This window comes from Oculina patagonica, chromosome 7 (assembly GCF_052425735.1).
Source record: "Oculina patagonica isolate OP01 chromosome 7, crgOcupat, whole genome shotgun sequence".
Classification (NCBI taxonomy): domain Eukaryota; kingdom Metazoa; phylum Cnidaria; class Anthozoa; order Scleractinia; family Oculinidae; genus Oculina; species Oculina patagonica.
In genome coordinates this window covers 15,191,878-15,209,371 of record NC_135764.1, presented here as the reverse complement: position 1 = coordinate 15,209,371, position 17,494 = coordinate 15,191,878, and the positions used below count along the sequence as shown (strand labels likewise).

Sequence of the window (17,494 nt, the reverse complement as noted above, 5' to 3'; positions counted from 1 at the left end):
GACATTCATGGCCACGGTATCCAAGGTAAATTGTTCGTTGACAACGGCGGACATTCATGGCCGCGGTATCCAAGGTAAATTGTTCGTTGACAACGGCGGACATCTATGGCCACGGTATCCAAGGTAAATTGTTCGTTGACAACGGCGGACATTCATGGCCACGGTATCCAAGGTAAATTGTTCGTTGACAACGGCGGACATCTATGGCCACGGTATCCAAGGTAAATTGTTCGTTGACAACGGCGGACATCTTTGGCCACGGTATCCAAGGTACATTGTTCCTTGACAACGGCGGACATCTATGGCCACGGTATCCAAGGTAAATTGTTCGTTGACAACGGCGGACATCTATGGCCACGGTATCCAAGGTAAATTGTTCGTTGACAACGGCGGACATCTTTGGCCACGGTATCCAAGGTACATTGTTCCTTGACAACGGCGGACATCTATGGCCACGGTATCCAAGGTACATTGTTCCTTGACAACGGCGGACATCTCATGGCCGCGCGGCGTCTGTCCTTTGATGACTTGACAAGTTTTTTGTCAAGTTTGTGAACTTAGCAAGTTTTTGTCAATTCGGGTTACGCGTAACCCATTGGCATTCCAATGTGATGACGTGTTTAGGCTTTAACTTGGCCGATTTTTGTCAAGTTTGAGAACTTGGCTGATTTTGGTCAATTCGGGTTACGCGTAACCGATTGCATTCCAAAGTGATGACTTGTTTTGGCTTGTAACTTGGCAAATTTTGGTCAAGTTTGGCAAACGCTTTAGTTGTATTAGGCTATCGTTTGACATCTACAAATGATTCATGTCGATAAACTGAGTTAAATCTTCTTAATTTTGATCGAAAAATGTTTGAAAAACGTCTACAAGCATCCGATATACTTAACCTTGCGACCAAACTTCACGACCAAGCATCTGATTGTTGTCCGTAATTGCTAAGGTTTCGCGAAGCGAAGGCACGAATAGCTGATGTAAAATATTATTATCAGATCCTAGTTTGTCGTTTCCAAATGATTCATGTCCGTAAGCTGCGTATTTGCTTCTTTTTTCGATTAAAAAGGTTTGATAAACGTCTCCATACATCGGCCATAATTGTTTGTGTAATACAAAAAAGCTTATGTGAATAATATAAAGTTATAATTTTAACTGTGATTGGTCACAAAAGACGTCATTACATCGGGAAATAACCTATTAACTAAAAATAGTAATGACGCCTGGTGAATAAAATTACCGTGATCTTATATTGTTATTTTATGTGCTAGAAAGTTCTTAGCTCAATATTTCACGGTATATTTACATGTTAGTCAAATTAAATATTGTTGTTGAATAAATCATAGCTCTCAAAACACACATACAAAGAGTTTGAGTTGTTTTCCGGCTAAAAATATTCAAGATGAAAAAAAAAACCAATTAGATTACGTCAAGGGGGTTTCCCACGCAATTGGCACAGGGTAAACAATGACTTCCTGTGTTACCGTAATGATTCGATTTAGCGCCCTCCTTCCAATAAGCGCCCCCTTTCGAATAAGCGCCCCCCTTCGAATGTGTTTTTGTAAATAAGCGCCCCTATTCCAATAAGCGCCCCCATTCTTATTAGCGCCCCCATTCTTATAAGCACCCCTATTCTAATAAGTGCCCCTATTGTGGATAACTGTCCCTACTGAAGTCACTGACGTCAACTAGATAAACTCCTGACCGTTCACCGTACAGTTCATGAATATATTTACTACTAAAATGAACAATTATTTTAAAAGTAACTGAACTTTTAACAATTTCTAACTGTTACAGTTCCTGTTATTGTTAGATACATTTGGTTGTTTCTCAAAAAATTAAATAAGCGCCCTGTCCCGAATAAGCGCCCTGTCTCGAATAAGCGCCCTCCCTCGAGGTGCCAAAAGTAAATAAGCGCCCCGGGCGCTAAATCGAATCATTACACTCAATAATTTATGCACTCACCGGAGCGTGCAAGTTTTGTTTAGCTTGTTAAAACGTTTGCGACAACACTGCTGTCTAGTTTTTTTAATTTTTCTAAAAACTCGTTTGATAAATTAATGACATTTTTTGATTCTTTTTCGCTTTTTAGCCTAATTATTCCTAACATTGGTGTTACAAAGCACCGATATTTTTTCATGTTCGTGACCTTAGATCCTGATCGTCCTCGTCCCATTCCTGTTTAATCAATAAGAGCAATTGTTCAATAGGAATTATTTCTGGCACAGCAATTAAGCTTGATATTTGTGAGCGCTCAAGCCGCAGAGATTTTGGGTGCCGCTCGCGATTTTTGTACACACATATACGGGGAGGGTTTTGGTCACTAATCGAGACAAGGAGCGAGGCGAGCCCGGGTGAGCCGAGCGAGTTGTCTCGATTTGTGCCAAAACCCTCCCCGTATATGTGTGTGTGTACAGAGATGAGTACATCTACAGAGAACTATTTCTCTTCCCATTTCCCGAGTGAAAAGATGCCTGAGATCTCACTCAAAAAATTCCATACTGATGGTGTAGCGAGGGCTGTGTCATATCTAAATGGTTGTTATACTTACAGTGGAGTCTCAAAAAGTTATTTCCCTTCACTCGGTTGAACACTACAACACCCAGTTCCTCAAACTCCAAGATTTTCTCGAAACCAATTTTCATTTCCCTTGTAGGTTCGAGAAATCAGGACTCTGCTGCTCTTTGGAATTTTTGTGCTCAAGTAATTTTACACAGGGTCAAATATCAGATATTTATACCATGCCATAGAAAATACAGCCAATCAGAATACAGGAAAGCCGTTGTATATTCAACGGTATTCAACCCAACCTTCCCATCGTGCGCTGCGATTGTATTCTCAACGAAATTTAGTACGCGTATTTTCTATGGCATGGTATAAAATAGTTACACAACACTTTCTCGTGGTATACTATGGAATATCCCACTTGTCACTTGCATTTTCTTGGCATACACACTCGCCTAAAGGCTCGTGTGTATACCGAGAAAATACAAGTGACTCGTGGGATATTCCATAGTATACCACTCGAAAGCGTTGCATAACTAGTATTTATCAGATATTTCATTTTACAATGCAGCTACGTGGTTCAAAGAAAATGGTATGAAAGCAAACCCGGACAAGTATCAAGCCATAGTACTCGGCAAAAACTCTCAAGAAATCAGCCTTAAATCCGGCGATATTTACATTCCTATTAAGGACCAGATCAGCCTATTAGGGGTGACATTAGATAGTAAATTAAAGTTCGACGCCCATGTTGCCATCGTATGTCGAAAAGTCAGCAGTCAAGTTAATGCTCTTAATAGACTGAAGAACATTTTACCGTTAAAAACAAAACAGTCGCTGTATCGTTCTTTCATTTTACCACATTTTTATTACTGTTCTTAAGTCTGGCACCATTGCGGGAAAAGAAACACCAGAAAACTGGAAAAAGTCAATGAACGGGCATTACGTTATGTTTTTAAAGATAAGATATCGTCATACGAACAACTGTTGAAACGAATGAGTTCCCAGACACTGCAAAATAGACGAATTCAGGACATGTTGTGTACTATAAATAACTACCTAAGTAACAAAGCCCCACCTAGCATTAAGAACCTAGTCTCATTAAGAAGTTGTAGTTACAATCTTAGGGGTGAAAATATGTTGGCCTTGCCAAAAGTAAATACCACCAAGTACGGACTAAAGTCATGGCGCTACTTTGCCACAAAAATATGGAACAAGCTACCAAATGAAATCAGGGCCACTGTTGGTAAAAATGAATTTGTCCGAAGGATACGCACTGTAAACTTTTAAACTCTTTAGCCGAGTAGATGTAAATTGTTTTTTTATATATAGCATTTTTGACATAGTAGACACAATAATATTTTTAAGTAGTGCATTTAAACATTTTAGATTTTAGATTATATATTTTTACATTCTTATAGATTCTATTTTAGTTTTCTTTTATCTGTTATTTTAGTGGAACATCTGTAAACTAGCTATTCTAAGCTAAGCATGTTTCCCACTTTAAATAAAGTATTGTATTGTATTGTATTTTATTGTCAGGGAAGAATCGAGCACAAGTTAAGAGAGACGGGCTAAAAATAAACATTATTAGGGTTTGGGAGTGGGAGTACATAACACATAAGATGTTACAGAACTGAGATAATTATTCAGGTCTGTGACAAGATGTTACTACAGAACAGTTCTGCAAAATGTAACATGAAGCTACAACTGTAATCACTGTCGCAAAAACCTAACAAAATGTTTCAAACTTACTTTATCGCCATCAGCAAAGTAGGCCTAGAAAAGGAAGAAAAAAACACACATTTATCTTGGTAACAATAATCTCTTGATGTTTTGCTTTTTTTAAATGTACAGAGGCAGAAAGTACCAGACACCACAAAAACATGATGTGATGGCTTGTAAAGTAAAATAATTTGAGAAACATTGTAGACTTGTCTTGAGTTGCCAGAAAGACAAACTGGTCAGTTTAAAAATAAGAGAAGAAAAAGTGAAGACAACATTTTATATCATTTTAATCTAAGCAAAAAGCTATAATCCCTACATAGAATGGGCTGAGAATTTTTGAATGTAATTTGTACTTACTGCAAAGGCATCAGTGCCTTCTCCGTCATTAACAATCTCAATATCATCCTGCACTGGGTCAACTGTCACCTCATCTACTGCTTGTGGCTAAAAAGTCGAAACAAAAATACAAAATATGTACAGTCAACTCTTGTTATAGCAGACACGCTCAGGGTGTCCTTCAGTGGTTGTTATAGCGAGTGCCTGTAATAGCGAGAGTCATTTACAGTCAAACCTCTTTCACCAGGGATCTGGCTTTTGTCCGTAATAGCGAGTGTCTGCAATAGCAGGGTGTCCACAAGGCAGGAGTTGACTGTACATGACTAAACAACAAAACATCAAAATACTAGAGAAATTTAAGTAAGCTCTAAGCAGGGGGGGACGGGGGTGAGGCAAGAACAAAAGCCCCCATGTGCTTCTCATGGCCTGCTTGCTCTCAAATTGGCATTTATGTTTCCGTATCATGTGCTAGGAAAAGAAAGAAACTGCTCGCAGTCAAGGAGATAAGATGCACTTGCAGATTTTGACATCTACCGGTACTTGTTTATAGATGATGAAGTTCTGTACACTTTTACAGAATGTTACCAGACATAAATAAAAATAAATGGGAATTTACAGTGGCATCTTCCACACAATTGGCTCTTCTTGATCCCACTGATTCCAGATCAAACGTCTCAAAGATTCAAATCTTGACTATAACATGGCAGGGTCAATAATTCCTTATTTATCAGTTCACAGTCCATGAGTTAATTATTTTTCACAGCATTTAACTCAATAAAAATTCAGCTCAGGATTTGAAATGGCAAAACACCCTGGAAAGAGTCGCTATTAAGAAAATGTATGAACCTTTTCTTCTGTTTCAAATTCCACTCCAAATATTGGACTAGCACTGTAAACCTGCAAGATAAAACACAAATCCAGATGAGAGATGAATAATAACTGAGTTGAGTAATAACTGACACAATCAAAGAACTTCAATATCAAATTTTTCAGAAGTACAAATTAAAGTGCATTTAATTTTGTAGTTCTGTACATGTTACAAACATGATCTCTGCCACACCTAGCTGCTATGTGCACTTGAAGGAGCTGTGCCCAAAGATTTGCGGTTTGGCAGTTGAACTGCTCAGGTGGAGTATGCAGTTTAGGAGAACAGTTAAGACAAGTTAAAGTTAGTATAACTATACAGACCTATAGACTATGGGTAGGATCCACTGGTGCGTGGCTGTCTGAATATAAACAATTCTATAATACTTCTTGTGAATTAAATTCCACTTAAAACTGAACATAAATCAAGGAGCACTGAAAATGCTAAATTAATCCATCACAATTTAAAGTATGCATACCAGTACATGTAGGTTTCAAAGCCCTTTTTCCTTTAAGCAATCACTAGCACATTTTTGAATGCCAACAGAATTACTACCTTAAGGTTACTATTGTTAGCGGCTACTAATTTTAGCGATTTTAGCGAGTTGGGCCAAAATCGCTAAATTTAGTACTCGCTAAAATTTGTCTCGGTCAGATTTAAATATAGTGACCCTGTTCAACTATAATAATGACAATAAAAAAGGCAGGGCATTTACAATTAAAGAAGGTTGGGAGAGAGCTGGGATCGCCAGCATCGTGGAGAATATGACTGATTTCCCTGACGAGGACCCACTTTCTAACATTTGCAATTCAATTTGTTCTTTCTGACAATGATAATGTTCGTTCAATTTTAAGCGACTTTGTTCTATTACCGAACATTTATTTGCATCTCAGCTATATATTAATTTTTTTTTTTTTAATTTTCGGAAAATCGCTAAATTTAATAGTCGCTAAATCTTGCTTAGAAAAAATCGCTTAAATTATTAGTCGCTAAAAATAGTAACCTTAAAGGTCAAATGAACAGAAATTTCGATTTTTGTTATTTTTTTGCCCATGTGTTTATTAAGAGCCAATTAAACATATCCCAAAGTTTCAAAGCAATCGGTCATTACATCGAGAGATATATTGCAAGTTGAAAAATGCTTATTTTAGGTTGTCATAATCGTAGAGTGCTCGGAAAAATTGTCGGAAATAAAAACTTGTGACGTCATAATTGGTGTTTTTGAAGACGACCGCAGACCGATTCCGCAGACTGCACCGTAAAAACTAAAAAAATGTGTTTAGTGACATTTCAAGCAGTTATTTCGTTCTGTTCGGCCATTTTTCAGTGGATTGATTGTTGGTTGTTGTTTGGAGAGGCTCATTTTTTTTAAATAGAATAGCTAAAGTACAAAAATAGCTTAAAGTTTTGTTTGCTGTCGTTTTGAATTCACGCTGGTATGAAGACAAATCAGGAATCCGCTATTGTTCTTTCTCGTTAGCATTTACATCTACATCTACATCTACATCTACATTTTATTACGTCGGTAAAAGTCCATTCGGATATCACACCAACGTCTTAACATAATTACAGTGATTAAAAATAAGTAAAATGCAATATTTACACTGAAAAATTCTAAATGTAAAAAATTCTTTAAAAAAATTTAACGTTAATGAGCAGAATTATCTGCATGCGCGTTAACTATGCACGTGCGTTTTGAATTTTGGTTCACTTCAAAGCCGTTCTGCATGCGCGTTAACTATGCACGTGCGTTTTAAAATTTTGGTACACTTCAAAGTCGTTCTCTGCCGAACAACAACGTGAAATGACGAAATTCTGCGTATTTGGGACAACGTCAGCCACAACGGCTAATTTTTGGTTTTTCTATTTGGGGTTGAACGCTTTCTTTGAATATTCAGCGGCAGCTAGTTCTTAAAGCGATAAATAAGCAGAATGCGTCCGGAATTCATTTTGCACCAGACGTTGTCGTTGACGTTGGTGTCGGTGCGGTCTGCGAAATCGGTCTGCGGTCGTCTTCAAAAACACCAATTATGACGTCACAAACTCGTTCCATTCCTTCCATTTCAGTGCGCAGTCATTCAAAAACGTTTTCGTGAAGCCTTCGGAAATCTTCGTATTTTTTGCTGTAATTCACGCTTTAAGGCTCGGAAAGCAAATTTTTTTCTTAATTTTACTCAATAATGGATAGTTTTAGCGTTTGGTTGGTTAAAATGGCATTTTGAAATTTCTGTTCATTTGACCTTTAAGGTATATGACATTTAAACCTTTGAGAAAAGGTCTCCCAAAATGAGCGGCCTTGAATAAAAATATTTGAAGGATAATAAAACACAAAAGCCTGTATATTGGCTTCAAAAATATGCACTGATATTTGTACTTGGACATCATTCTGTTCCTTGAAGGTCACAGTTTTCCTCAAGCTTCACTCTCGGAAAACTGCTCGCTTCATGGAACAGATTATGTCTGCAAAATGGAGGCTACTGTTTATTTAAGTACCTTTTGTAAACTTTGGATTTCTTTAGCTGCTTCTTGTAATTTCTCTGCTGGGTCAATACGGAAGCCAAGAACATATCCTCCACTCTAAATTGAAAGAAAACAAACAAACAAAGAAACAAAATCAAACATCATCTGATGAATATTCTTAATTACATGCAATATGCTTTGCTTTGTAATGTTACCTGTTGAGATGTTTCCAGTACCAGTGCTAGTCCAAACTTGGAATCACGTATCTTAACTGTTTTCTGAAATGCATTAAAACCAACAGGTAAACAAATTTAAATGTATGTTTAAAAATTATAAATGTAAAACGCTAATTAATTTGTTTGAGTCATTTCATTGTTTCTTTGCATTTCCCTCCCCCAATAACCACCCCTGGGTCTCCAAAGAAGGCAGGAGGTAGACCAGTTGGCTATTTTCGCAGCTACGCTGATGCCAATGAGGTCACCCTGATGAGGTCACCTTGGTAAAAAAACATTTTTATTATTCTACAAATTTATGTTGCTATGCTTGGAGCCCTAATTCAATAACTGGTCAGCACCTACCAGACTGAGTTTATTAACCATGTTTTTTCTCCATTAAAAATATTTTAAAAGCACTATAGAAGCCATTAGGGACCTCCAAAGTGAAGTACATGTATGAGAATGAGTACATGTACAGCTTTTCAAAACCTGGTCCCATGCTTTCAATTACCACATATGGCATGGCAGTCTTGTGGTAAATTCAAGCGCTGTGATTGGTTCGTTATTCTTGGTCGGGATTTTGCCATATGGACCGCCTCCATAGAAACAGTCATAAGCCATGTATTTTTGTTTACGTAAGCCGGCATATTCAAAATTTGCAGCCCAAATGAGTGCCACATAATAAACTACTTAGTACTGCAGCTAACCTAGCTTCCTTGAGCTGTACTGGGAAATATTGGTCCTTGGTCGTTTTTGTATGGACCTCACTGTGCCTAGTCTGTACTGACACGACTTTGAACCAATACTCCCCAGTAAGGCCCTCACGCTCAGTCAGTAAGAGGTTATTATGCCAGTCTTATACAAGTAGTCTCCTTTTTAGCTGGTCAGCAACAGGGAAGAGCGAGAGTGCTGGGAACATAACTGGATTCATTTGAAATAGGAAAGTTGTTCTTGTACTTGTACTCTTATCTAAAGGTCCCCACTGACGCCAACAGTGTTGAATTCTTACCATTTGTAAATAAGGAATGCTGACATTGAATGTGTCGTTCATGTTTGCATGCCACACCAAGCGTACATTAGTGATGTAGAATGTGCCAAGATTACCCTAAAACAACAACAACATTTAATTAAAAACTTTACAATGCCAAAGCAAAAATATTGTCACATTTGTGAAAATAATTTAAATAATTGACATGTTAAAAGAAAATTTGAAATGAAACAAACACCAAAGCTACCAAGATTTATGTACATTTGTATTTGAAGACTAAAAATCCAGGAATATAAATATAATTTCTTTTCAAGTTAGTTCTGAGAACTTATCTTAATTTTTTTTTCATTTTATGTATTTAGAATTCCATTCCACAATTACAATGATTTAATACAAAGCAAAACAAATAGAAGAGGAATGGAAAAGGGCAAAATTTAAAAAATCTAATTTGATGCCCTTAAATATTAATTTCAATAATAATTTAGGATAAAAAAGTAAACTTAACATAAGAGAGTAAGAGATATGAAACAGTACTGAGTAAAATAAAACTGGTAAAAGTGCTTTTTAAAAAGTTTTCTAGTTGGCATGTTATGTCTAGATAAAGGAAGGTCATTCCAAGAGTAGCATTCAATAACAGTGGGGCAAGTCGAACCCATCAAGATGTTGTCGATGATAATTTTTCCTCATCAATTAACTGATTGTTAATGCAATGACAGGGTGGGAGGCAATAAGATTTTGATCAGCAGAGAAAACCAACGAAAAAATTAAAAATTAAAAAAAATACCAAAAAGAAAAAAGTAGAAAAGAAAGCCAACAACACTGTACCTGATCACTAGATAGATTCCAGACACCATTGATCTATCAGGAACAAAGTAATTGAGAATATTAATAATTTATTACTCACTAACATCTGTATTTTATTTTGAGCTTAAAATAAAACTCAATTCTATCTCTTAACAAGGCTTTACTCCCACAGTGGTGGAAAAAATGAATGTAATAAAAACATTATTCATTACCTTATCATAAACCTGCTCCAATGGCAATAGACGCAGTTGTTTATTGAGGATCAGTGCCCCACGTAGCTTTAGATCACGATAAAGCTTTGATGATTCATATGCCCTAGAAACAACAAGCTTCTAAGTTAAAACTGTTTTTCACTTTATTGCAGTTTTCAGTGAAATGCAAACTCTGAAATTCAATCCTGGACCAACGGTTTATGCTTTTTGCTGCCGTCAATCATCTGAGCGGATCTCTTTAGAAACAGAAGTTCTCTTCAACCGGATCAAGAGGTCACGTCTCTCAGTTGTGATTGGTAGATTTCGCTCCATTTTGTTTGTTTTTGTTTTTCATGGTTCGTTGGCAGTTGCCATAATTATGATTGACAGCAGCGAAAAACACAATTATCGTAAGTTGGATTTTGAATTTCAGAGTTCGCATTTCACTGAAAACTGCAATAAGTAATAAAGAAATAAATCTGTAACTACAATGTATAATCTTATTCAAACATACCTGAAAACTGAAATTACTGTTGTAAATAGCCTGGGACTACCAGAAACCTGGCATAAAAATAACAAAAGGTTACCATCATGTATGAGCGAGATAGATACTTCTTTTAGAAATATATTATACAGTACTGTCAGTGAGTAATACATGACTTTGTAAATGTTGCAGTTAATTTTTTTATTACCGGTAGTTTATTTTTAATTACAACTAGTTCGTTTTTTCTTACTAGTTGATTTTATTAGCCTGGCTTATTTCTTTAATAACTAATTTGTTAAGAAGTGGAAAATTAAAATTAAGGCACCTCAGTTCCCTCCCTCACTGTCTTGAGGTGGTGAATGGTCCTTCAAAACATGTGTGTCTTGCAAAATTTTAGCCAAATTTCAGGGGTCTCATTGTCTTGAATTTTAAAAAGGTCTCGGGCTTGCAGAAAAGATGTCAGTCTCACCGTCTCGCAAGGTTTTGCATTTACCATTCGACACCCCTCTGTCTTGAATCCCCTTCCACCATCCTTATTTGTAAACTTAACCAATTACCCTAATCATAACCCTAAAAATTGGCTAGTTAGAAAAAACTTACTTGTTGAAATAAGAAATTAACTGAGATCAAAAATTAACTGCAATATATACCATGAAAAATCCAAAAAGATGATTTCGCAATTGTCTTTATGCTAAGGTTTATACTTAGTTTTTATGGATTACCTGTATTTTGATTTTCTTTTTTCATTATTATTGCCTTAGCAAAAAACAAAACACCTTTTAGTTACTGGTTCACTTGCAACTCACATTTTCTGCTTAAAACTTCCAAGGAGTAGGACAGTTCTCAACTTATTTTTTCACTACTCACCAGATTTGTGAAGATAAACTCAAATCTTGTGTTGTTACATCTTGTCAATAGATACAAGGCTTCTGTTTGTCCTCGAAGTTTCTGAATATTATTGAAAATTAAAAACAAACTATCATGAAAATTATGAAAATTCAAAATTTTAGCTGAAAGTGAATGAGTTTTTAGATCTAATTTCTCTTTATAATATAAACCTATTATAAGCATATACATGTATGGGCACTTATGTGAACATACAGTCCTGTGCTATTGTTTTCAAGTACCCATGCCATAATTCAGGCACTGTGCCCTACACTGTGCCCGAGTATAAGGTTGATACTTGTGTGTACTTTGGATTTGTGTCTGAACACAATGCTAATTTTTGCCGGTGCTCAGGGCTCAGGTACCAGTGCTCAGGCACTAAGTGTAAACATGGCCTTATATGGTATTTTTTAGTTTAACACAGTTAAGTCAACTTTATTGTACCTCCCTGAGTATCACAAAATTAAATTACATGTAATACAGCTGAAACTCACAATAGCAACTACAATTAAAGTGCATGGATCAATGCACAGTCTGGTCGAAAAAATCATGGCCATTGTAAAAATAGCAATGACCCCTGGTTTGACAAATTATTCACAAAAATTAGGGTTTTAATACAGAGCAAAATACTGAATAAAAAAAATATTCCCATTATGGCGAACTTATAATTAGTACTAATTCTAAATATGATAATACATGGGGACCGGTATATTTTGGTACAGTAACTATATTAGATGTAAATAGAACAGCAACATGAATTTGAATTAACCCATTGACTCCTGGAGATTTTCCAAAAAAACCCATTTTTTAGACGTTTTTGACCTTTTAAGGTCTATTACAAGCTAAAAAAGCTCCAAATCACTCAAAACGGCCCTTGAAACGCAAAATGCATCCTTGTTTTTCACCAGAATTTTTTTTAAAGAAAAATTAGTGACATCATGCTTAAAGGGACACTGCGCTGGGATTTTAACGTTTTTCAGTAAAAAGTACTAAAATTCATAGGTCTTTTCGTACATGAAATGCACCTATTACATCAAGATGGAGACATAAAATAACTTGTTGTTGAAGGAAGAAGGGAGGTAAAAGGTATAAGAGGTGTTTTTTCAGTATACAGGGACAAAACTTGAAAAACTCAGCCTGACTTTTTCAAGTTGAGATCTAAAGTTCCTGATGGTATTACAATAATATCACTTGTTTATCGCTTAATCAGTACACTTGCATGGTGATTTTTAACAAAATTGGACCACTATTCGTAGTTTCCATATGTCTTAAGGCTCTTAAGTTTTTGAAGTGGTGACGGTGTCCCTTTAAAACAAGAACAACTTTGCAAAACTATACGTACCGAATTTGCTGACCTTGTGGACACATTAGCGACACAACTAAAACCAACAGCTGTAGGGATATTAAACAGACAAAATGTTTCATTGACGTGATTCATTGCCACATTTTATTTCCATTCAGTGTCAATGAAGACAAATACATGTAATATATGTTAGTAAAGTCTGGAATGGGAAGACTGGTATGAAACATTTGTGACCCAATTTGTGAGAACAGTCAGTGAGAACAGCCGGGGAGCTCAAATATTGCAATTCTGTGGGTGTTATTAATAAAACAATTGAAGGCGTGAGCGCAAGAGACGCACTTTGTGTTTTGGCCAAATTGAAAATTGTCACAAACAACTCCAAATTTCGCACGCAAGTTCGTTTACGTGTGCTCAACACTGCCCTGTATTTAATTTTGCTGGTCTTTCCTTCGTTTTCGAAAAATAACACATGCAAAATTAAGACAAGGTTTTTGCTTGCGCGGCGTCTTTTGATTTTTCTTTTACAAACGATAAACAAAGGAAACCTTTTGTTTCTCAACACGATGAAGTCAGCTAAATTTTTAGGGTTACAGTCCTAGCCCTAACGCAAAAGGTAACCCCAAGGCCGTAGGGTCGGGGTTAGAGTTTCAGATTAGGGTTACAGACTTAGCCCTAACGCAAAAGCCTAGCCCTAACGCAAAAAAAAAAAAAGTTTAACACTAACCCCAAGGGATTAGGGAGTTAAGCCGTTTCAAGTTAAGTTTAGGATCAGAGTCAGCCTCAACCTTTTATAGATCGCGCTTTTAATGCAGTAAGCTTTCACGCCAGTTTGCTTGCAGCTAGCTTTTTCTGCAGTCTGCTTGCAGTTAGCTAGTTTTTGTTGTTTCGGGCAAGACTATTTTACTCTGTTACCGTTAGCTGTAATTTGCCGAGGTGAAAGTGAAATAAAGACTGATTGTTGATTGAATACGTTTGCTCGTGTTGTCACATTATACTAGTTGTGCTTTCAGTTGAGTGCCGCCGGCTTGCTCTCACTTCTATCTCCACAGGCACTCCTTACATCATCACACATCTACAAAATCCCGCGAAAACAAGATAAACTTATGAGGTTTTCGTTCGCACGAATCGATAGATTGATTGATGAATAGTTAATGAACACAGAAAAAATTTTGCAAAGGGAAGGTGCCCTGGGGAACACATAAAGAATTTTTTAAAGTCTAAAACCAGGTCACTTCTCGGCAACTTTGTCGCGGCAGCACCCAAGCGGATCCTGCAAAACTCGCGTTAACGAAGTTCCCGGCAAGAAACCTCTTGTTTTAGACTCTCTATGCGGCCAGGCTCAAAACTACCTCAGTTTGTGCAACGTTTTTTCCGAAGCGCTAAACAGCGCTGTTGTACAAAACAAAGGCAGAAACATCACTCAGTTCTTCGAGCGATACTGTAAACTTACGGGTATTCAGACTTAATGATGTCCTTCAACCACCTGGCAGCCGCACTTACGCTAAAACTAACCAAAGGCTTCAAATGATTTTTAGGAACAAAAGGCCATTTTTTTTCTCTTTCCTTTCACGTGACACCTATCAGGTGACATCGCGTCACAATGTGTTCAGTCCAGTCCTTTTCTTAAAGCGAATCCTCAAAATGGTGGCTAGGAACTAAAAGCATGGCTCTGGCACGTTTTTCAACCTCCCCGGACAGTTAAATAACGCTAGAAGGAAAGATTTACATGCGATGTGTCGAAAAACTCATGCTGCTGGCTGACTGTGGAGAAAGTAAGCTTTGCAAAACGCCTTTGTTCTTTGCATTCGTAATTTCTAAAAAACGAAGCTAGATTCAGCGAATTTGAATACAGATCAATGTTAAGCACAAGTAAACGAACTTGCGTGCGAAATTTGGAGTTGTTTGTGACAATTTTCAATTTGGCCAAAACACAAAGTGCGTCTCTTGCGCTCACGCCTTCAATTACCACTCGCACTTGTTGGATATGAGGTACGGTAGTTATAGTCAACTCATATCCAACATGTGCTCATGGAATAATTGTTAAATATCTGTTATGTACATCGTGTATGAAAGACAGATAACAAGGGCTTTCAGATTTTGGGCATCATGGAAATTTGCTAAATACTGTAATAAACTGAGAGATAAGCCGCAATGATAGAAAACAGAATGAAAACCTTGCATGTCTATGCTACTCACACAAATTCACCCTGGGCATACTTTGTGAATGCCATATCAGTCTTAGGTTGGTGACAAGGAGTCTTCCTGCAAACATATGAAATACATTAGTCTCTGATGCGAGCCTGTGACCTAAACAGTAGTCAGATGCTACAGGGAAATTTGTGGCGAAGGAGGTTATTTTCTATAACTGTAATACATGTACAGTGGAACCCAGATATAACGATCTTCGATATAACAATATTCCTGATATAACGATGAATATGTTATGTCCCGGCAATAGTAAAATGTATGGGACGGAACCCCGATATAACGATTCCTCGATATAACGATATAATTTTACTGCCCCCTTGGCATATCGTTATATCGGGGTTCCACTGTATATGATTATACATCATACATGTATGCAACATGCTTCCTTTACACTAATCTGATCAGCAAAATATGACAAAAAGTTATGTTTGGAGATAAAGGAAAGGTATCCGGTACTTTTTTAGCTCAGTAAACGAAATGAGAAAGATGTTTTAAAATGAAGTAGTCATGAGCATATCATGGGACAAAAAACAAAATCTGATTACCTCATAACTTTTCAAACTGAACACACTGAACAAATGCAGTAACTAGTCATTTACTAAGCAAGCACAAGGGGGGGGGGGGAACTCGACATAATCTCAGGGAGGTGAGGCCTGGCCTCCTAAACCCTGACCCTGTTTAAGACACAAACCTCTGATTTTCCTACCCTGTTTAACACAGAATCCCAATTTTTTATACCCCATCTAAGACATTAACAAAAACCTTGCTGGCTTTGTTGTAATCCTGAATTAAGCTAGGTATCGATGCCGAAATCAAAGTAAGTCAGTTTTGGCTAAGTTTGTATAAATTTACACCTCTGCGGGCATATAAGCCTGGTCCATGTAAAGATACCGCGTTTAAGACAAAAAGGGGTGAAATATATACCCTGTTTAAGACAAAAAAGCCTGAAAACTATTCCCTATTGGGCCGCACATCCCCGTTAAGCCCTTATAAGGGAGTACCCCCCCCCCCCCACCCGGGAACAGACCTAAAGACTGACAGTGTGGGATATGTTTGAGGTAATAGAGGTATTGACTGTATTTCCCTCAAGGTGAGAAAAAATTCCAATACTTTAAAAGAAGTTTGAAAAGTAGAAGGATTTGTAAGACTGCAGATCTGTGGACTGCAATTGGTAAAATTAATGTATCACAGAACAAGGGTTTTTTTTTTCAAAAGGCCAAGATTTACCTCTGTCTCCATTGTTGCCCTTTGTATCTTCAACTGAATCAAGCTTGTCGATTAACACCTATTGATACAGAAAATAATCAAATTTTCTTATGAAATATACAGCAGTTTAAGCATAGTTAGTAGAGGGAGACTGGTTAGGAAACCCGGCAAACTTTAAAGGGGCATGTCAGTCTTTGTTTACGATTTTCAATGTCACGTGACATTGACCCTGCACACAAAATTTCAAGATGGTGTCCGAATAGTACTGCGAGTGTTGCGCGAGTTTCAAAGTCTTTCTATCGTGTTCTTGTCCATTTTTTGTCTCGCTTAGGGCCTGTTTACAAGCATGTAGGGTAACCCTAGGTGCTAGGGTTACCCTAGCAGAGGTTAGAAGATAGCCTGGGTTTACAAGCAAAATTTGCAGGTAGGGTAACCCTACTTACCCGAGTCAACTTACACCGGTTACGCTTCAGTTAACCTTGTAAAATTTTGTCGTTAAAAACTATTATTCAAAAATAATTCCGTTCCAGTGCAAAAATATGACAAATTGTGAATGAATACGATGATTCTTGGTCACAATTCGCTGTTTTTGTCGGTATTTTAAACATATTTAGCTTTTTGGAGCCAAAATAAAGTTGTCCGGGGTAGGCGAGTTATCCCTAGCAGAGCGTTTACAAGGCGCTAGGGTTACCCTAGCTGCTAGGGTAACCCTGGCGGACCGGCTGCAGGGTAACCCTAGCGCCTTGTAAAAACACGTCAATGAAAAAAAAAAAAAAGAAATATGGGACCCTGTGCTAGGGTAACCCGCCTGCTTGTAAACAGGCCCTTAGTTTATAGATTTGAAAAAAAGTATACTAACTAATTATATATAACTCAATAACAAAATAAATAGAAAAATTCTTGCTTGCAGGAAAACAAGCCTCAACTAAGAAGACTTCCTATATCCAGCGCAGCGGGCGCCAATTTCTCGTTTCTAAAACACCCAAGGAAAAAGACCTTTATAATAATCAAGAAATTTTACAGGCTCATTTAGCTTACCTCTCCTGGTCTCAACTGCATTTGCCTATACACCAAAAAACAAACTCCATTAGCGACTCAAGCACATAAAAAGCAAATAAAAGACAAACTTAAATCAAACTCACTGCAAGGTAATGTCAAACCGAACGTCTCGGTCTTCCCACAAGTTGCAATCGGCCATTTTGATTTGAGTTTTTTCTCAAAATAACATCTCCTACTTGACAACCAACATGGCGGATGTAAATCCCGCTGAACCTGTTGTGTAAGCGTACGTGAACGGTCTAAGGCTGGACACACGAGGAGCGAAG

At 37.3% G+C, this 17,494-nt stretch overlaps 2 protein-coding genes across 2 annotated transcripts in view; one reads left to right on the top strand and one right to left on the bottom strand.

Annotated features, from left to right (window-relative positions):
• The window catches only part of LOC144659818 (BBSome complex member BBS5-like), a 32,826-nt gene extending 15,391 nt beyond the window's left edge, over positions 1-17,435 (bottom strand). The window contains exons 1-15 of the mRNA XM_078520341.1: positions 17,312-17,435; positions 17,208-17,232; positions 16,191-16,248; positions 14,952-15,017; positions 12,795-12,844; positions 11,435-11,515; positions 10,598-10,644; positions 10,105-10,207; positions 9,914-9,946; positions 9,110-9,205; positions 8,101-8,163; positions 7,919-8,002; positions 5,407-5,457; positions 4,582-4,668; positions 4,252-4,275 (exon numbers count right to left, since the gene is read on the bottom strand). Of these exons, the coding sequence (XP_078376467.1) occupies positions 4,252-4,275; positions 4,582-4,668; positions 5,407-5,457; positions 7,919-8,002; positions 8,101-8,163; positions 9,110-9,205; positions 9,914-9,946; positions 10,105-10,207; positions 10,598-10,644; positions 11,435-11,515; positions 12,795-12,844; positions 14,952-15,017; positions 16,191-16,248; positions 17,208-17,232; positions 17,312-17,367 (924 nt within the window). The 5' untranslated portion in view covers positions 17,368-17,435. The remainder of the gene's footprint in view (positions 1-4,251; positions 4,276-4,581; positions 4,669-5,406; positions 5,458-7,918; positions 8,003-8,100; positions 8,164-9,109; positions 9,206-9,913; positions 9,947-10,104; positions 10,208-10,597; positions 10,645-11,434; positions 11,516-12,794; positions 12,845-14,951; positions 15,018-16,190; positions 16,249-17,207; positions 17,233-17,311) is intronic.
• LOC144659813 (vesicular inhibitory amino acid transporter-like) overlaps positions 16,563-17,494 on the top strand; it is a 77,346-nt gene continuing 76,414 nt past the window's right edge. Inside the window, exon 1 of the mRNA XM_078520337.1 lies at positions 16,563-16,572. The gene's annotated coding sequence lies outside the window, so the exon portion shown is untranslated. The remainder of the gene's footprint in view (positions 16,573-17,494) is intronic.